This window comes from Saccostrea echinata, unplaced genomic scaffold (genome assembly GCF_033153115.1).
Source record: "Saccostrea echinata isolate AGI-Se365-2 ecotype Australia unplaced genomic scaffold, CSIRO_AGI_Sech_v1 ptg000008l, whole genome shotgun sequence".
Lineage (NCBI taxonomy): Eukaryota > Metazoa > Mollusca > Bivalvia > Ostreida > Ostreidae > Saccostrea > Saccostrea echinata.
This window is the reverse complement of record NW_026889757.1, coordinates 11,644,815-11,660,079: the sequence shown is the minus strand read 5'-3', so window position 1 is coordinate 11,660,079 and position 15,265 is coordinate 11,644,815. Positions and strand designations below refer to the sequence as shown.

The following is a 15,265-nucleotide window of genomic DNA, read 5'->3' as shown; positions in this document are numbered from 1 at the left end:
CTGCAGTTCTGTGACATGGAGTGATCAAAAAATTGATCTTTTGTAAAATTTTAAAATTTTGAATTTTTGTGAATGTTTTTGAAAAGTAATAAAACTATGGAACATATATGCTTTGTGTTTTTTCTAATGAATTTTAAATGGTTAGGGAAAGCAGATATATATTATTGTTGGCTTGAGCCATGCAGAGAAAGAAGTTTTAATGGATATACTTTAATAGATGTACTTTACTCCATTTAAATTGAGTGAGAATTCATGATTGCCTTCATGAATTACAAACATTACACAGTATAAAATTAAGTTTAGAAATGTAAAGAAACAGTGTCATGATGTGTCTTGTTTTGAATACAAAGTTTGAAGAGAGTAAAATCAAGTTGAAATGCAATCTCTTCAGCAAGAAGCTTTATGTAACAAAAGTACAACAAAGTAGTTTTCACCATTTATTTCCAACATTAATGTACACAGAGACACAAAAAAAGAAAGGTATTCAGATGTTTGAGTGATTTTGTCACTTGAGAGGATTGATAGAAACAAAATTTCATTAGAGGGAGAGCAAATTCCACAAATGAAGTAACAATACCTGTACTTTTTTTTTCCCTCTGAAACATCATCATATACATGTATATTATTATATATTTCTTATAATAGAAAAGAACAGATAAACAAAGACAAAATATGAACTTTAATACTGAATGAGACACTGAACACAACAAAACAAAGTCTTCTTGATACATGTATAACTTAAAATAGCACAAAATCGGAAATACTGTTGGTAATTAAAGCAGATATAATTAAACAGTATAAGTAATGAATACTGATAAACGAGCCAGAGCTATATGAAGGAAAAATCAAACTTTATAAAAGTTTGCTTAATATACAAGATAGTACTGTTATCTTTTAAAGAAAAAAAAAAAACCATGGAGCCCTTCTCAAGTTGAAATTTAAAGATTTAAATTACACCTTCCCTCCAGAGATAATTTTGAATTGTAATAATTTTTCATAAATTCTTTTTAGACCAACTTCGGTGTTATTTTTTTGTTCATGAAAGTCTCACATGCAACATTTAACAGAAAACCCAACAACCTGAATATTTTATAATACTGACTGGTAATTTTTTCTTAATTGTAATTCAATAACTTAAAAAATATTAGCATTTATCTAGTTATTGGATTAGCTAAGTCAAACACTCTCTTTGGAATCACTCCTTTAAGAGCAGTTTCTTTTACTATGAAAGCTTCAGGATTAAATTGCACGTGATCCATTGATGCTCGAACCACTGGTTTTGATAATTCGTTAACACGACCTGATGCCGTGGCGCGTTTGGCAGCCCTAGAAATAGGCCAAATCTCATCTTTCGGTAGCATGTATCCATCTGTAGTTCCTCTAGGTCTGGCAAGCTCAACACTCCTAGCTTTAGCACTAGCATTCTTTGCAGCAGGAAGAACCTATTGGACAAAAGTTTTATTCACTGAATTGTATTTTCCTGATTCTAAAATTTACAAGCTAAAAATATATGGGGGGGGGGGGGGGGGGGGGGGACGAGGAAGATGCAAAATACATGTAACTTGTTTAACCAGGAAAAAATGCTCTAAATTTATTGCATGAATTAAATTTATGGAATTTTATTACAGTATTCAAGGAAAATTATAAAATTATAATTGATTGTGCAAAGCCTTTTAGCAGAATCTGTTTAGGGAGGGATTCATACCGGCCATTGAGGAGGTCTGAAGGGTCCCTCCGAGCGGTTCTTGGGTGTGGCTAGTGCTTGTAGCCGCTCCGAGGCAGAAGCAGTGAGGGCAGGGCCAGGTATAATAGTTTCTATTTGTCGAGCTGGTTGGAATTCCTTAACTGGTGGTCTATGGGCTGCTAGCTGGTTCGTACGGGGTCTCTCTCCAGCAGACTTAGCCCCCTTTGTGACAGTCCATATTGGACTTTCTCTGCCACAGCTGTAGAAAAACTGGCTTCTGCAATGTGTAAAAAATGTTTTGTATCCAAACTCTGTAGTATTTAAAAAAAAAAGAGTGATAATTCAGTTTTGATCATACTTTGTTTAACAATCTATTATGTTGAAAATAAACACTTTAGTTTACATGATGTCTGACCCCAGCTGTTAATGAAAAAAGTGAACATTCATATATATACATGCAATGCACAAGTGTACATATATAGTAACATTCACTTGATTATGTTAAAACATTCGGCAATTTTAATATTTAATAGGTAAAGTATCTAATCTACATGGTTATGTATGTAAAAACCAAGAAAGACATAAGGAGAGGGGAATGGTATGGTTTTATAAACAGATGATTAAACAAAATAATTTAAAAGGTAAAAATGAAAAATTACTGCCTCAGTAAGGAGTTATGAAATGTACTTGCACAACATTTTGATGGTAAGTTTTTAAAAAATCAATACCTATGGTATAGCTCATGCAGTTATTTGCTGCTTTTTTCATTGGAAAACCATTTGTTAATTATTATAAGCAATTGAAAATCGTGAATTGCTGCAACTGAACTGAAAGTTTTCACCTAAAAGCATGCATTCATAGATATATTTTACATTGCTCTTATTGCAGTCGAAAATTTTTTCTCAGACTGATGAAAGTTAAAGATTATATTTAAAAGAGATATCATAAAACACCAGGAAAATTCATTAAAGCTGTGAAACAAAGAAATTTGTTATTGATAGTTGGGAAAAAGCATTAGTGTTTAACTTTAAGAATCTCATTTTTTCAACAATACAAACTTTGGGAATAGTTTCAGAATATCGTCTGGTCCAAGTATATCCCTGTGAGAAGAAAACCATGAATGATCAGCTTCTTGTTGCTTGAAAATATCTATAGTAACTTAAATATCCTGTCATGACAGATATCAGGGGTACGTGGTATTTATTTAAACCAGGAAATCAAATAAGTACAAAATGTGGGCCAAATTTTAATCAGTAAATCACATTAAATCTTGAATGTCTCTAAGATTGATTCTGATTTACTGGATTAAATACGAAGTAGTTGTGCTTCAGTTGAAAAGCACAGCCTTATTTTTAAGGGATTGGTGGGGATTTGAATTTTCAAACATGTGTAAATGTTAAAAAGTACAGTCTACATGTATTTACAATTCTAAGGCTATATGAAATAAAACCTTACACCTTCATGTATAATTTCACATTTACAAAGAACAACAAGACATTTCCAGAAATATGGCTCTGGAAAAAAATTCTGTATATTTTAGTAGCACAGTAGAGTCCTCATAATTTAATACCTGTTTAATGTTATAATCCTCTAAATAAAATAAACATTACTTTCATCATAAATCTTGCCTGTTAATAAAATTGGGAAAAAAAACCAAGGACCTGTAAGAGAAATATTACTCTGAACATTCTCCTTTGACATGTAAACAAACAAGTAAATATGGGTCATTTATTATTATAGGTCTGTTAATATGGTAATTTCTACTGAAAAAAGAGTCAACAAAATTCTTAGAAATAGATTTTGATTTTTCTTTTGGAAATGTCCTGAGTTCATTATTGCTGTCATTTTGTTATTAAAAAATATGTATATGAACTGTGCATTTAGAAGAGAGATGTATATATTAGATATATATCAAGATTTGTCTTTGAAAAGGCAAAACAATCTATACGTGACAAATGTCATCAATTCATTACAATGACTAACTGTGTTGCAGAAGACATGGAAAGGAAAGATGTAATAAAACACCATGTACCATGTGTACCTTGTTATAAAACACATCAAAGCATGCAATACATGTACTTCAGTCTCATTCTAAACCTCCTTTGAAATTGAAGAGGATTTGTACCTTGACTTGATTTAAAAGATTTTCAAGCATATAAGCTATTTTCTAATCAAAACATGCTATGTACACTACAGTGTCTAAAATTACCTATTACACTGACATATAACAGTGGTTCACAATGATTCTCTAAGGCTACATTGCAATTGTAAAGAAAAGAAATGTCTAAATCAAACAAAATAACTAATGACCCACCTGTCTTCTTTGTAATTAGGATGGAATGGTTTTGCTTCAGCTAGTTGCTGCACCCTCTGTGAGGCCTCTGGCAGATTTTTGGGAGGTGCTTCCCATATCATTGAGGGCCTCCCACAGCTGTAGTAGAACAGGGGTCTACAAAGGGCAGAACAATCCTCTTAGTTTTCTGTTGAATTACTTTGCAACTGCATGAATACAATAAACTAATATTTAATAGACTGTGACCTGCCTGTTACCAGCCAACAGGGGAACATTGATCGTGCACATATTTTACTTACTTTCTAAGGTAATGTAATCCTTTAGAAAATGAGTTGAGAGCATTTCTATCATAAACAAACTCATAGTTTTTCTGAAGTTTGTAACCTGATCTTGGAACCCCAGAGCTGGGATTATTCAAAACATCTCGATGTCTCTCAATCAGGGAAAGCAAATCATTGTCGTCATCCTCATCTAAAGGACTCATTGTTTTTCTTTCTCATGACATATCAATTTTGTTAAATTCCATATTAGGTATAAAGTTTATGTTGTGAAGGACTGGCTGACATTGTTGCTAACTAAGACAGACTGTATTTATTGCACAGAAGGAGTGGGGATATTGGGATTAAGCGGGATTTTACCTGATGTTGGTCATTTAATCTAGTGTATAAAGGGATTTGTTAGGGGTGTTGAGCTGATTGTTTTAACCTTTCATCTGCCCTCGTCAGGATTTAGAATTACCAAGTCTAAGTAATACTGGTCCTTTAAATTAATGTAAAAGCTCAAGGATTAAATGCTTTCTGTTTGTGATTGTTTTACTTGCAATTTCTGTTTTCCTCACCTGTCATCCTTTTGTGCATCGTCTGTATGTCTGTCTGTTCCCCCCCCCCCTCCCCCCTTTTTACCTCACAAATGTATGATATGTAATTATGTAGGAATTACACTACATGTACCCTAGGGCTGTCACGGTTCCAAAATTTTTCGGGTCGGGTCGGTTCTCTAAATTTTCGGTTCGGTTTCGGGTTTTTCGGGTTGGGTATTTACATCTATTTTAAACCTTTATTTCATGAATTTAACTTGAAAAATCTTTATTTGTTACATTAAATTTACATTGGAAACAAGTCTTAACCATGCGAACGTCTAGACATCGGTGATTTGGCCTACTATTAGCCACAACCTGACCATTCCTGCTCGTTTTGATAATTATCTAATACTTCCGTGACAAGTGTTCTGTCATGGAATGAAGTAGATTTCAGTTGTGATGTTTATTTATCACTGTTATCGTCATCATTCCTTTGATTTCGACGCCATTTTTTGTATTGAACAGACTCTAATATATAAACCAGACCCGAACCGAAATCCGGAAAAATGGAACCGGAACCGAACCGAACAACTTGGACCGCGGTTCTCGGTTATTTCGGGTACTCGTGACAGCCCTAATGTACCCAGTAAAAGTAGCCTTGTTTTGCCCCTAAGTTTTCTGTTCATTCATCTAGTTTGCAAACCAGAAGTTAACTGTTAAAGGTTCATTTAGGCCATCCATTCCTGATGGGAAGATTTCACGATGATTTCTTTTTGGTTTCCTTTTGCCTATCAGTTGACTATTTATTACTCTAGTTACATACCTGCCCTTAGACTCGGTCGTGGAGAAGTCTTTTTTAGGTGTAGCCAGCTGTTCTACTCTATCATTGGCCTTCTGAATGTTTGGGTTGACAGGCCAAAGCATTTCCTGGGTCCCCCACATAACATTAGGGCTAAAATACAAAGATCGTTAGTTTGATAACTTAGAAACATTCAAGATAACTATTGAAAATATTATATGATACAATTTTTAGAACTCACCCGACATTTGTGAAGTATCCTATTTTTATTTCTTTGGGACGTGAAAGGTCTAGTAATCTTTCTCTGTAAAAAAAAAAAATTATCATGATAAATTGATTAATTTAGTGGCAAGAGCTTTGTTATTTGTTATATTCATGCATTTCTCATGATTGATAAATATGAGGGGAAAATGGTAAATTTGTATAGTTTGAAGCTAAAGCTAATGTGATGCAACATTGATTTCCTCTTCAAATGTCATAATCATACAACATTGATCAATCATCTTAAACTTTGAATTCAGATAAACTTAGCAGTGCATCATTCTTTAAGAGCAACATGATGCATTCAGTAAGACAAATGTAAATACCAACTCCCTCTGACTAAATTGACAATAGAATGACTACTTCTAAATATTTTAAGTGTTAGATTCAAGAGCCATGCCATAGAGATGATAATCGATCATTCTAAATACAGTCAAACATCATTATCTCGAACTCGATGGGACTGAAAAAAAAAAACTTCAAGATTTCCGTGGTAAAATACTTTAAGAATAATTGGTTGGGACTTCTAAATCACTTTGACATATCCATGGTATTCGAAATATTAGTGTTTGAGATACCAAAGTTCAACTATAATAGAAAATATCAGATGGCACAAATTCCCATGAAAATAGAGCAGAGGTCACATATTGTTGAAATCAATAAATTTAGATGCGCACTAATAAAAAAAATTTCCTAGTATTGAAAAAAAAACCTATACAATTTATGACTTGTAGATTCCTGTCATGTCAGGGATTTGATTAACTTCAGGTTACATGTCAAAAACGGAGAAGAATTAAGGGTTGGAAGATATAATATCTCGTATAACAGTTATTACATTTTTAAGTTAAAAAGTTTTTGTATTGGAATCAGTTGAAAGGTCAAGGTTATGAAGAGGTAGTAAGCATGTATGGAAAATGGATGTATGCAAATGGATGCATATTCCATCCATTTTTTGCCCACATTCCAAAGGTTAATTCTTAAACCTTGATTTAAAAAAAAATTCAATGATTGAATGAATTTTTGTGCAAAAAAGGCAAAAATTAACTTTAAGAATAAATTCATCACTGTTCAGGACATTGTTGTATGAGAAAAGAATTCAAATACTGGAGTAATTCAAGGTAAAACAATATATTTCTGCTTGATAAAAAAATGTATAACAATGTATTATATATTATTGGTCTGTGTGTTTAAGGGGAAAGGGGTGGATGGATGGGTTGGGGGGAGGCAAGCTTTGAGTAATATTGGAATTAATATTGGTAAACTCATTGTATCACAGCGGAAAAATTTTAAATGATTAACAGGAGTAATATAAATGAGTTTTTAATGATTTCTCTTGATGTCCTGCAATGCACATCTATCTAGGAGACAAAGGAGGATAATGGATATACATTGTATATATTCACAGGCCAAGAAATCTAGAATATTCTGAAGAGGGAAGCATAATATGAATGAGTTAATGAGAGGTTTCCATTGATACAACATTGATATAATACTCACCTCATTATCAAATCTTGTTCATAAAATTGACCAGGTCTGCAAAAATATTTCTGAAGTATGAATGACCCTTAACCCTTGTTTTATCACTTTTAAACCCCAAACCTCTGAATTGTACTTCTTGTAGGTGTAGTGAAACAATAATGGAATGCATGATTGTAGACCATGATTAAGACTAAGTACTTGCCCTTTACACATCTCTCTCCTACCCTCAATCTCTCAGAAATCAAATCCTGTGACTATTCTTACACATGTACAAAATTTTCCTTTTTATTATTTAAATTAAAAAAAACTTATGTGAAGAAAAACAAAGGTCCCTAGAGAGACTCACCCAACAATTAAATCCTGTTGGTAAAAACTATCTTCCCGAGAAAAATCAGGATTCACAAGCAAATCCATTGTAGCCATTGCCAAAAAGTTTAACTGAGAATACAGCAATGGTGTCAATGAGCTGTCTTTTACTATTGGAATATTGGAAACCTACATATTCATGATTGACAGCTCTCTTAGCATGGTCAATACCATCTAGACCCATGCAGGTACATTGTATATAATTAATGTATGAATTATTGACACGGGTGTTTAAAATTGGCAGTTACTTTATTAATGTCATTCAAATAAAAGTCCAGGCATTATCTTGTGTAATTTTGATTAAATAAAAACCTTTTAGCACATTTGAAAGTTAAAGTAATTTATAGTCGGGTACAGACAATGATATTTTTTTCCACAACGATAATCAGCTAATGTTTTATTGAAACAATAGAAAATAGTGTTTTAACTCAGGATTGTTCTGAACATGGATTGAAAGCCATTGTACAAATTAAGCTTACTGCAAATATTTAAAAATGCATTTGTATTATTAAAAGTTTTAGATCAGCATGATCAGTCTTTCATTTTCCGTCGGGCATAAAAACTTTAAATCTCTATAGAGAAGGGCCTAGAACCTTTAAGATTGTCGAAATATTTTCGAAACCATGATTTTAAGATCGGGTGATTTATTAAGGAAAATCTTTTTATACATAGAATAAACAAAACAATATTTTTTCAAAACTGATTTTAGTCTTTCAGGTATTTTTTCTGATTACTACATGCTCTTGAAACTTTTAATGCTATCTTGACACTATCTTTTTAACTTATAAATGTAACTTATATAAAAGCTGGCATTGGATTTATTAATACTCACTAAACTTGATTTGATCTCTTAAGCCTGTATATTCTTCTTCCTTAAAGGAATTTAAATGCACTACTTTCTTGTTTCAATTAATGGTATGTCTTTCTGAATTTTGTTTTTCCAGAGAGCTACAGGCTTGCAGCTTACTAGAGTTATGTTGCAAAGTTACAATCAACAACAAAATATTGATGTAAATGACATACTATCATATTGTATTCAGAGAGAAATTATAGTACAAATACATACACAAATATATCTAGTAAGGTTTTACTTCATTAATTAAAATAAAACATAATTGATATTTTATGGAATTCGAAAAAAGAATTGCAATTGTGATTTCATGATTGCTTTATAATTTTAGCATACTATTGGTTGAAATATTCTTGTTAGTTTGAATATTATAATGAAGAAGAATTTGAACACTAGAAATTGGTTAGAATTATTTCTCTTTTACACAAGATGATACTGTAGATTCCTAAATATATACTTGAGGAATTTATTATCGTATAATTTCATGAGAGCACCAGGCATGAAATAAAATATTTCTCTTGTATATTGTCAAAATACATGTAACTATGTTTAAAAACTTTTGAACAATCCATTCATGAACTTATCTTCTTCCTATTTTTCCGTCTACCAGTCCTTTTGCATTATTTAGTACCAAGTAAAATTTGGAATCTATAGTAACTGTATAGATGCATTTTCACTATGCACTTTATGAAATTCAATTAGTATGTCAGACAAGTAGGTCTTCCAAAATTAATAGCATTGTTTTAATTAAAAGCCAGGATTTAAATTGGAATAAGAAAAAATTGATCAAATTTCGGGGGTGCAATACATATTAAACATTTGATTAAATTTATTTAAATGACACTGTGGAGGTTATGTCAGATAGATTAAAATGTTTGACATCTTCGATTAAATATGACAGATAAGGCATATTTCTGATTAAATGAAGTACTCATGGATACATTTGTATGCAGCAGGTATAAGGTATGAATCAATTAAGCTTAATCGGAATTGTTCACATGCAGGGGCTTGGAAAAAATTTAAATAATTTATGTGTTAAATGGAAACAACCTGTACACAATTTGCTGTTGCCATATGAATTAAAGATGAGTCAGGCAGACTCTTTGCATTAATGGAGGAGTTTGATTCCTGTTTCATTGTGGTGTCAGAGAATGCATGTGACAACCAGTTTAGATCCAGAAAGGGGATTACATATTAAAACTAAAACTTGTAAACGACAATTTTAAATTGGTTTAGCAGCTCTTAAAGCTGGAATCTGTCAACCATATAAAGAATAACCTGGCCATAAGAATGAAATTTATTATCATGGAAAAAAAGGCTTGAACAATCACAGGTCCCAAAGGCATTTTTAGCAATTTCTCTCTGTTGGTCATTTAAAATGTTCTAAATCGGGAAGCATTATTCTGTTGTATGGTCGGGTTAATAGGCTGGTTTGTGTGATCATTGCCCTACTGTTTACACTTGGGTCAATCAAAAATCACTTCATTTTTTTCAGTTGCCAAGTACATAAATCTTTTGCCACCTAATTTGACCTTTGTGTGTATGTGCAGCAAACACACAAAAGAAAGGGCAAATATTTGGAGAGACATTAATCTTAAATGGGAGACAATGTAGTAGCAACTGTTCCAAATGGGTGTTAGACATGCCATAAGGCTGGCTGTGTTTTGTAAACCTGAGCTCCCCCCCCCCCCAATTTCTTCCTAAACACCATACATTATATGTAGCCTTCCCCCCCCTAAAAGAATGAAAGAAAAAAGCTCAGCATCATGCAAGTACATGTAACAAAGTAGGATTTAAGATTTGTGTTAAAACTAATATAGAAAAGTTTTAGGTGCTTGTGTGTTTGAAGGAACTTTATACTGTTACAGTATGTTAAGGGGGTGGTAGTGGAGTGATACCAATATTTTTAAAAATCAATTACCTGAGGAATAACCTATTTAAAGTACATGTTTTGCAAATTGAGAATGCATATCCTAAAATCAATTTTATTGCATAAATAGAGCTTTTCCCAAAATATAAATTGCAGTGTACTCAAAATATTTTCTCTGTTCATATGGTGTTAAAGGGGTGATGAATTATTATATTTACATACAAAAGGATAAAAAGATCGGTCGTTAAAAAGCCATTTGCTTAGATTGAAATTTTTTTGCGAGACTGTTGTGTAAATTTAAAAAGGCAGAATTCTTTGACATCTTATTATAACCATCTGAGCAGGGAACAGTTATCTAATGATTGTGCTCAAAAATACAAATAGCAATGAGGTATTATTGTAAACAAAGTTAAAAGCATAAAAAAGCTTGCCTTACCTTCCAGATTGCCTAATTCGTTCATATTCACCTGTAAATAAAAATTGAGATAAAAAGTTTTATTTCGGTTAGACCAAAACATGCCAATGTCATAAGAATTAAAAATTGAAAACAATTATTTTCATTTCCACACCTCTGTCAAAATCACCAAAACCAATGTAAAACCCTTGACTATGGGGTTCAGGGTCGAGACCCGACCGAATCGGAAATGCATTACGCCACTGGGTCAGCATCCCAAACCATGTAGACAAACACTTCTACTTAATTCTGTACACTGCTTGTTTCTACCATGGAATCAGTGCAACACACTTGTATAGAAATATTTTGGACCATAGCCATAGCGAAACAAAGCCTTCTCTCAGTGGTTGTATAGGGTGTTAGTCTGTCGAGTCTGATAAGACAATATGCTGAGTAGGGGCTAGGTGTTTTATAGACCGTGTCTGAGGGACTGTTTCATTAATATTTCAATATGTTGAAGACTTGAATTGTTAATAGCAGTAGAAAGAGAGTGCAGGCAGTAAAATACAATGTAACACAATGGGGTGATGTAAAAGTTAAAATTCAGAGTGAATGACACAGCAAGTCATCTGTAAGCTAGGTTATGACACAAAAAACAGCTTAATGAATATTGGAAAATTAAGGGGGGAAAGAGTTTAAATGGACTTAAAGAAATAGTCGTGGTGAAAGAGAAAAAGGATAAAGATCAATTAAACTCCTATTCTCTTTTTCAAAAATTGTTTTTATTGTTCTTTGCAAGTGACACATCAATGTAGCTTTTTTATATTCACAGATCCCCCCCCCCCCCCAATTTTCCAGTGTCCTTTTCTTTATTATTAATTTTGTTTGGAAGGGGTGGGGGGTGTAAATTAAGCTTCAGAAAGTTGTGTACCTACTTCTAATTTTTTTAATCTTAATAAAAAGATAATACAAATTGTTTTAAAGTCATGGACCAATGCAATAAACATGATATAGTTTACAGATGTAGAGATTGGAAAAAGTAAAGAGAGATTACCAATCATAACATATATCAGAGAAACACTCTATAGAAGGTACATTTTAGAGAAATCCCCGGCACCATTAACACCATTACAAACCTTCCTCCTCATCTTCATCAAACATTAACTGTGTATTACGATTATCTAAAATTATGTCAAAGAACACTTCAAAATAGAGACATATTGACTGAGTTTAATTAATATAATGATTGAATATTTCATCCCCCACTTTCGAAAAAGTGAGAGGACATTAAATCTCATTCATCTGCCAGTCTAGCTCTCACAAAAACTTTAATCTTGGTCATAACTTTTACATGAGAAAAGATAGGGCTTTCATATTTCACATGTACAATACATGTACATTACTTTCCAAATATACTACATGTACGATTTTTGACTCCATGATCTTGAAGTTTGAATTTTTTTTTTTTTTTTTTTTTTTTTAGAAATTTTAACATTACTTCTACCTTGCTCATAACTTTAGAATGAGAAGAGAGAGGGCTTACATTTTTCACATGTACATTTACCTGTGACAAGAGTTTCCAGATATACTATGATTTTTGACCCCTAGAAGTTTGACCTACTTTTCACAAATTTTAACATTACCTGTGACAAGAAGTTTCCAAATTTGATATGATATTTGACCCCATGACCTTGACTTTGATGACCTTGAAGTTTGACCTAATTTTCAAAAATGTTATCATTGCTGATAGTGATAACTTTAGAAAAAAGAAGATAGGGCATTCATATTTGACGTGTGGATTACCCATGACAAGGCTTTCTGAACATGTATGATTTTTGATCCCCTGACCTTGAAGTTTAACCTAATTTTCAGTAATTTTATCATTGCTGCTAAATTTTGAATGAGAGAAGATAAGGCATTTATACTGGTATTTGATATGTGCATTACCTTCAAGTCCTTTCTGAATATACTCTGGTTTTTGACCTCCTGACCTTTTTTCATTTTTTTGTTTTACATTGGTTATAACTTCTGTTTGAGAGGTGATAGGGCTATCATATCTTGCATGTACATTACCTTTATCATCACCTTTCAGAAAAGTAGATCATTTTTTACTTCATGACCTTGATATACAAGTTTCAAGGACATACAAACAAGACAGTTACAATATGCCAAAAATACTTGCATCCCAACCACTAAGACACCACAAGCTGGGGGCCGCAATTCTTTGAATTGCTGGTTATCCTTTGTCCTTATCCATTTTGAGCAAATCAACATATAGGGGTATTAAGGGATTTTTAAATAATGGTGTATTCAGTGCAACGATAATTTAATGATGTAGTAGCTTAACACTGAAATATAATCGCTTGTGGGTTTACAATTTAGGATATTTTTGACATAAGATAGGGGTGGGGATATTGTTTGAAAATTGATCCCTATTACAAATCTAGAAGACTTTCATTGTCTAATACCTCTCCACAAATCTACTGTCAAAACTGTTGTTTCACCTCAATTTAAGTATCAAATTCTTATACCATAATAAAACATTTTTGCATGGGTAATTTTAAATGCACAAAATCATGCGTCAGTAGATACTATTGTAAGCTTTTCAATATACAGAAACAACAAACATCTAAAGCTTTTGTTCAGCATTTATTTTGTTTTAATCACTTTTTCCCAATTTCATTTGTCTGTATATTGCAATATTTTTTTCATCTCTTAAGGGGACTTTGATATTAGACTAATTTATCTGCAAGTACAGTGCATTAAGGGATTTCCTTGTTTGACCGATTTGAGGGTCACAATACGATCTATTAGAATGTGTATGTGATATTAAGTTGTTTAAAGATTATTGTACATGAAAGATTAAACGGTGCAATGCTTTGTTAAATGCCTTTAAATGCCCATTTCACTTTTCTCTCTCTCTCTTTTTTTTTTAATGTAAAACCAATTGTTTTCTTGGATATACAGTTAAATTTATCGTTCATTTTATTTTTCAATTAATAAATTCTACAGAAAATAAGTCTTGGCAAGCAACTAAAGTATTGATTTTATCAGATCATCTCAATAAATGTAAACATTATGTAATCCAGGTATTTAAAAAATATATATACAAAAAAGACGATGTTCGCTTTCGAAGCAATTCCAGAAACTTTCAGTTCGTTTATTGAAGATAATTTTCATTTAAATCTAAATGAATATTTACCTTTAACGCCAACATCGGCTGCCATTATTTTACTTTTCCTTCTTTTTCTTTTACCAATTTAAAAGTTTTCTTCTTAGCACATGGTATTAAAACTCCGTAAAGGAAAGTGAAACACTCTCCCATTTAAAGCGCGCGTAGCAACGACCTTTGACACGGCCACGTGACGTAACAATGTCTCCATTGCAATTAACGTGCAACTAACTAAAGGATTTACCTGCAAAATTTTGCTTTCGGTACACAAAGAGAAAATCAATATGAATGGAAAATATCATTAATGATTAAAAATTATGGTCAACGACTGCTAGGTATTTTGTTGATCTTCCCACATGGCTTGTAGGCAATTTCAGCATTTATTTATTTATTTATTCGGAAATCACCAAATGATAAAGTCCAGGAAATTATTTCTTTAAAAAACGTTTGATATATTATTTTTCTTTGTACAAGATTCATATTTACCAAGCTTAATATTCAAATGAACTAATATTTGTCAGGAGCAAGTCGCAATCATTTGGAGCACAGTATTTGCTATATATTGTGTTGAACGCGAGTGAATGATATATTTTAAAATAGTTTATTTATCAGCATAAATAAACGAGAACGCTTAAATTTTAACACAAGGGACCAGAATTTTTAATATAACACAAGGAATTGGATTTTGTGCATTCACTGAAAAGAACTTAAAACTCGAGTGTTCATTTCGCGGAAAACATGGTATTCGTTTCACTGGGTATGCAAAAGGGACGAAAACCTGACCAATTGGTTGCAGATATTTATTTAGATTTTGCAGAATCTAGAAAGATCATATCTTACGTAATCAGAACTACATAGTAATGTTTAAACAGAGATAAAACTGAAGCAGACGTCATAAGTAATGTAGTGTATAAAGGGGATTATCGATCTGCTGTGATAATCTCGATTAAAACAATACATCCATTATTTATCTGACAAAGTTTGAAAAGGCACAAGCGATAACAAGTAGTCTAAAGACTTGATATGAACGGTGCTCGACAGTTAGAGAAATACAGACTAGGACACAGCCCAACAAATATAAAATATCCACATTATTACGAATATCTTTTTTTAAGACAGGCATATGAATTTTTGTTTGTTTAAAATAAGGGGTTTATATCCATACCCAAAATTCCTAAGGAAAGATGTTGGCAAAGAGGGGGGGGGGGGTAGAAATGCGGGGGAAAACACGAAGTAATCTGTATATTGACATTAGATATGTACTTTAACATACATGCACCAATCTTGAAGAAGTAACA

At 32.3% G+C, this 15,265-nt stretch overlaps 2 protein-coding genes across 4 annotated transcripts in view; one reads left to right on the top strand and one right to left on the bottom strand.

The window, feature by feature from the left end:
• Positions 1-15,265, top strand: part of LOC133181079 (uncharacterized) — a 43,562-nt gene that overhangs the window by 9,185 nt on the left and 19,112 nt on the right. The gene's annotated exons all lie outside the window — the stretch shown is intronic.
• Positions 436-14,141, bottom strand: LOC133181080 (sperm microtubule associated protein 2-like). 3 transcript variants are annotated; one of them, XM_061315623.1, is made up of 8 exons: positions 13,998-14,141; positions 10,838-10,868; positions 5,817-5,879; positions 5,600-5,728; positions 3,999-4,133; positions 2,743-2,784; positions 1,706-1,961; positions 436-1,442 (listed from the first exon to the last, which is right to left on the bottom strand). In XM_061315623.1, exons 1-8 carry the CDS (start codon positions 14,020-14,022, stop codon positions 1,152-1,154), a joined length of 972 nt encoding a protein of 323 aa, XP_061171607.1. In that variant the 5' UTR covers positions 14,023-14,141; the 3' UTR covers positions 436-1,151. The 3 variants fall into 3 exon arrangements, with proteins under 3 accessions (XP_061171607.1, XP_061171605.1, XP_061171606.1); XM_061315621.1 differs by lacking the exon at positions 13,998-14,141 and adding an exon at positions 10,971-11,184; XM_061315622.1 differs by lacking the exons at positions 2,743-2,784; positions 13,998-14,141 and adding an exon at positions 10,971-11,182.

What these genes read in the sequence shown, in the direction of transcription:
- LOC133181080 (XM_061315621.1), bottom strand. Translation starts at nt 11,070, where the DNA reads ATGCTGACCCAGTGGCGTAATGCATTTCCGATTCGGTCGGGTCTCGAC. An exon ending in TTTTGGTGATTTTGACAGAG is followed by an intron (nt 10,869 to 10,970) that starts GTGTGGAAATGA and finishes TTTTATTTACAG; the next exon opens with GTGAATATGAACGAATTAGG. An exon ending in CGAATTAGGCAATCTGGAAG is followed by an intron (nt 5,880 to 10,837) that starts GTAAGGCAAGCT and finishes TTTTTTTTACAG; the next exon opens with AGAAAGATTACTAGACCTTT.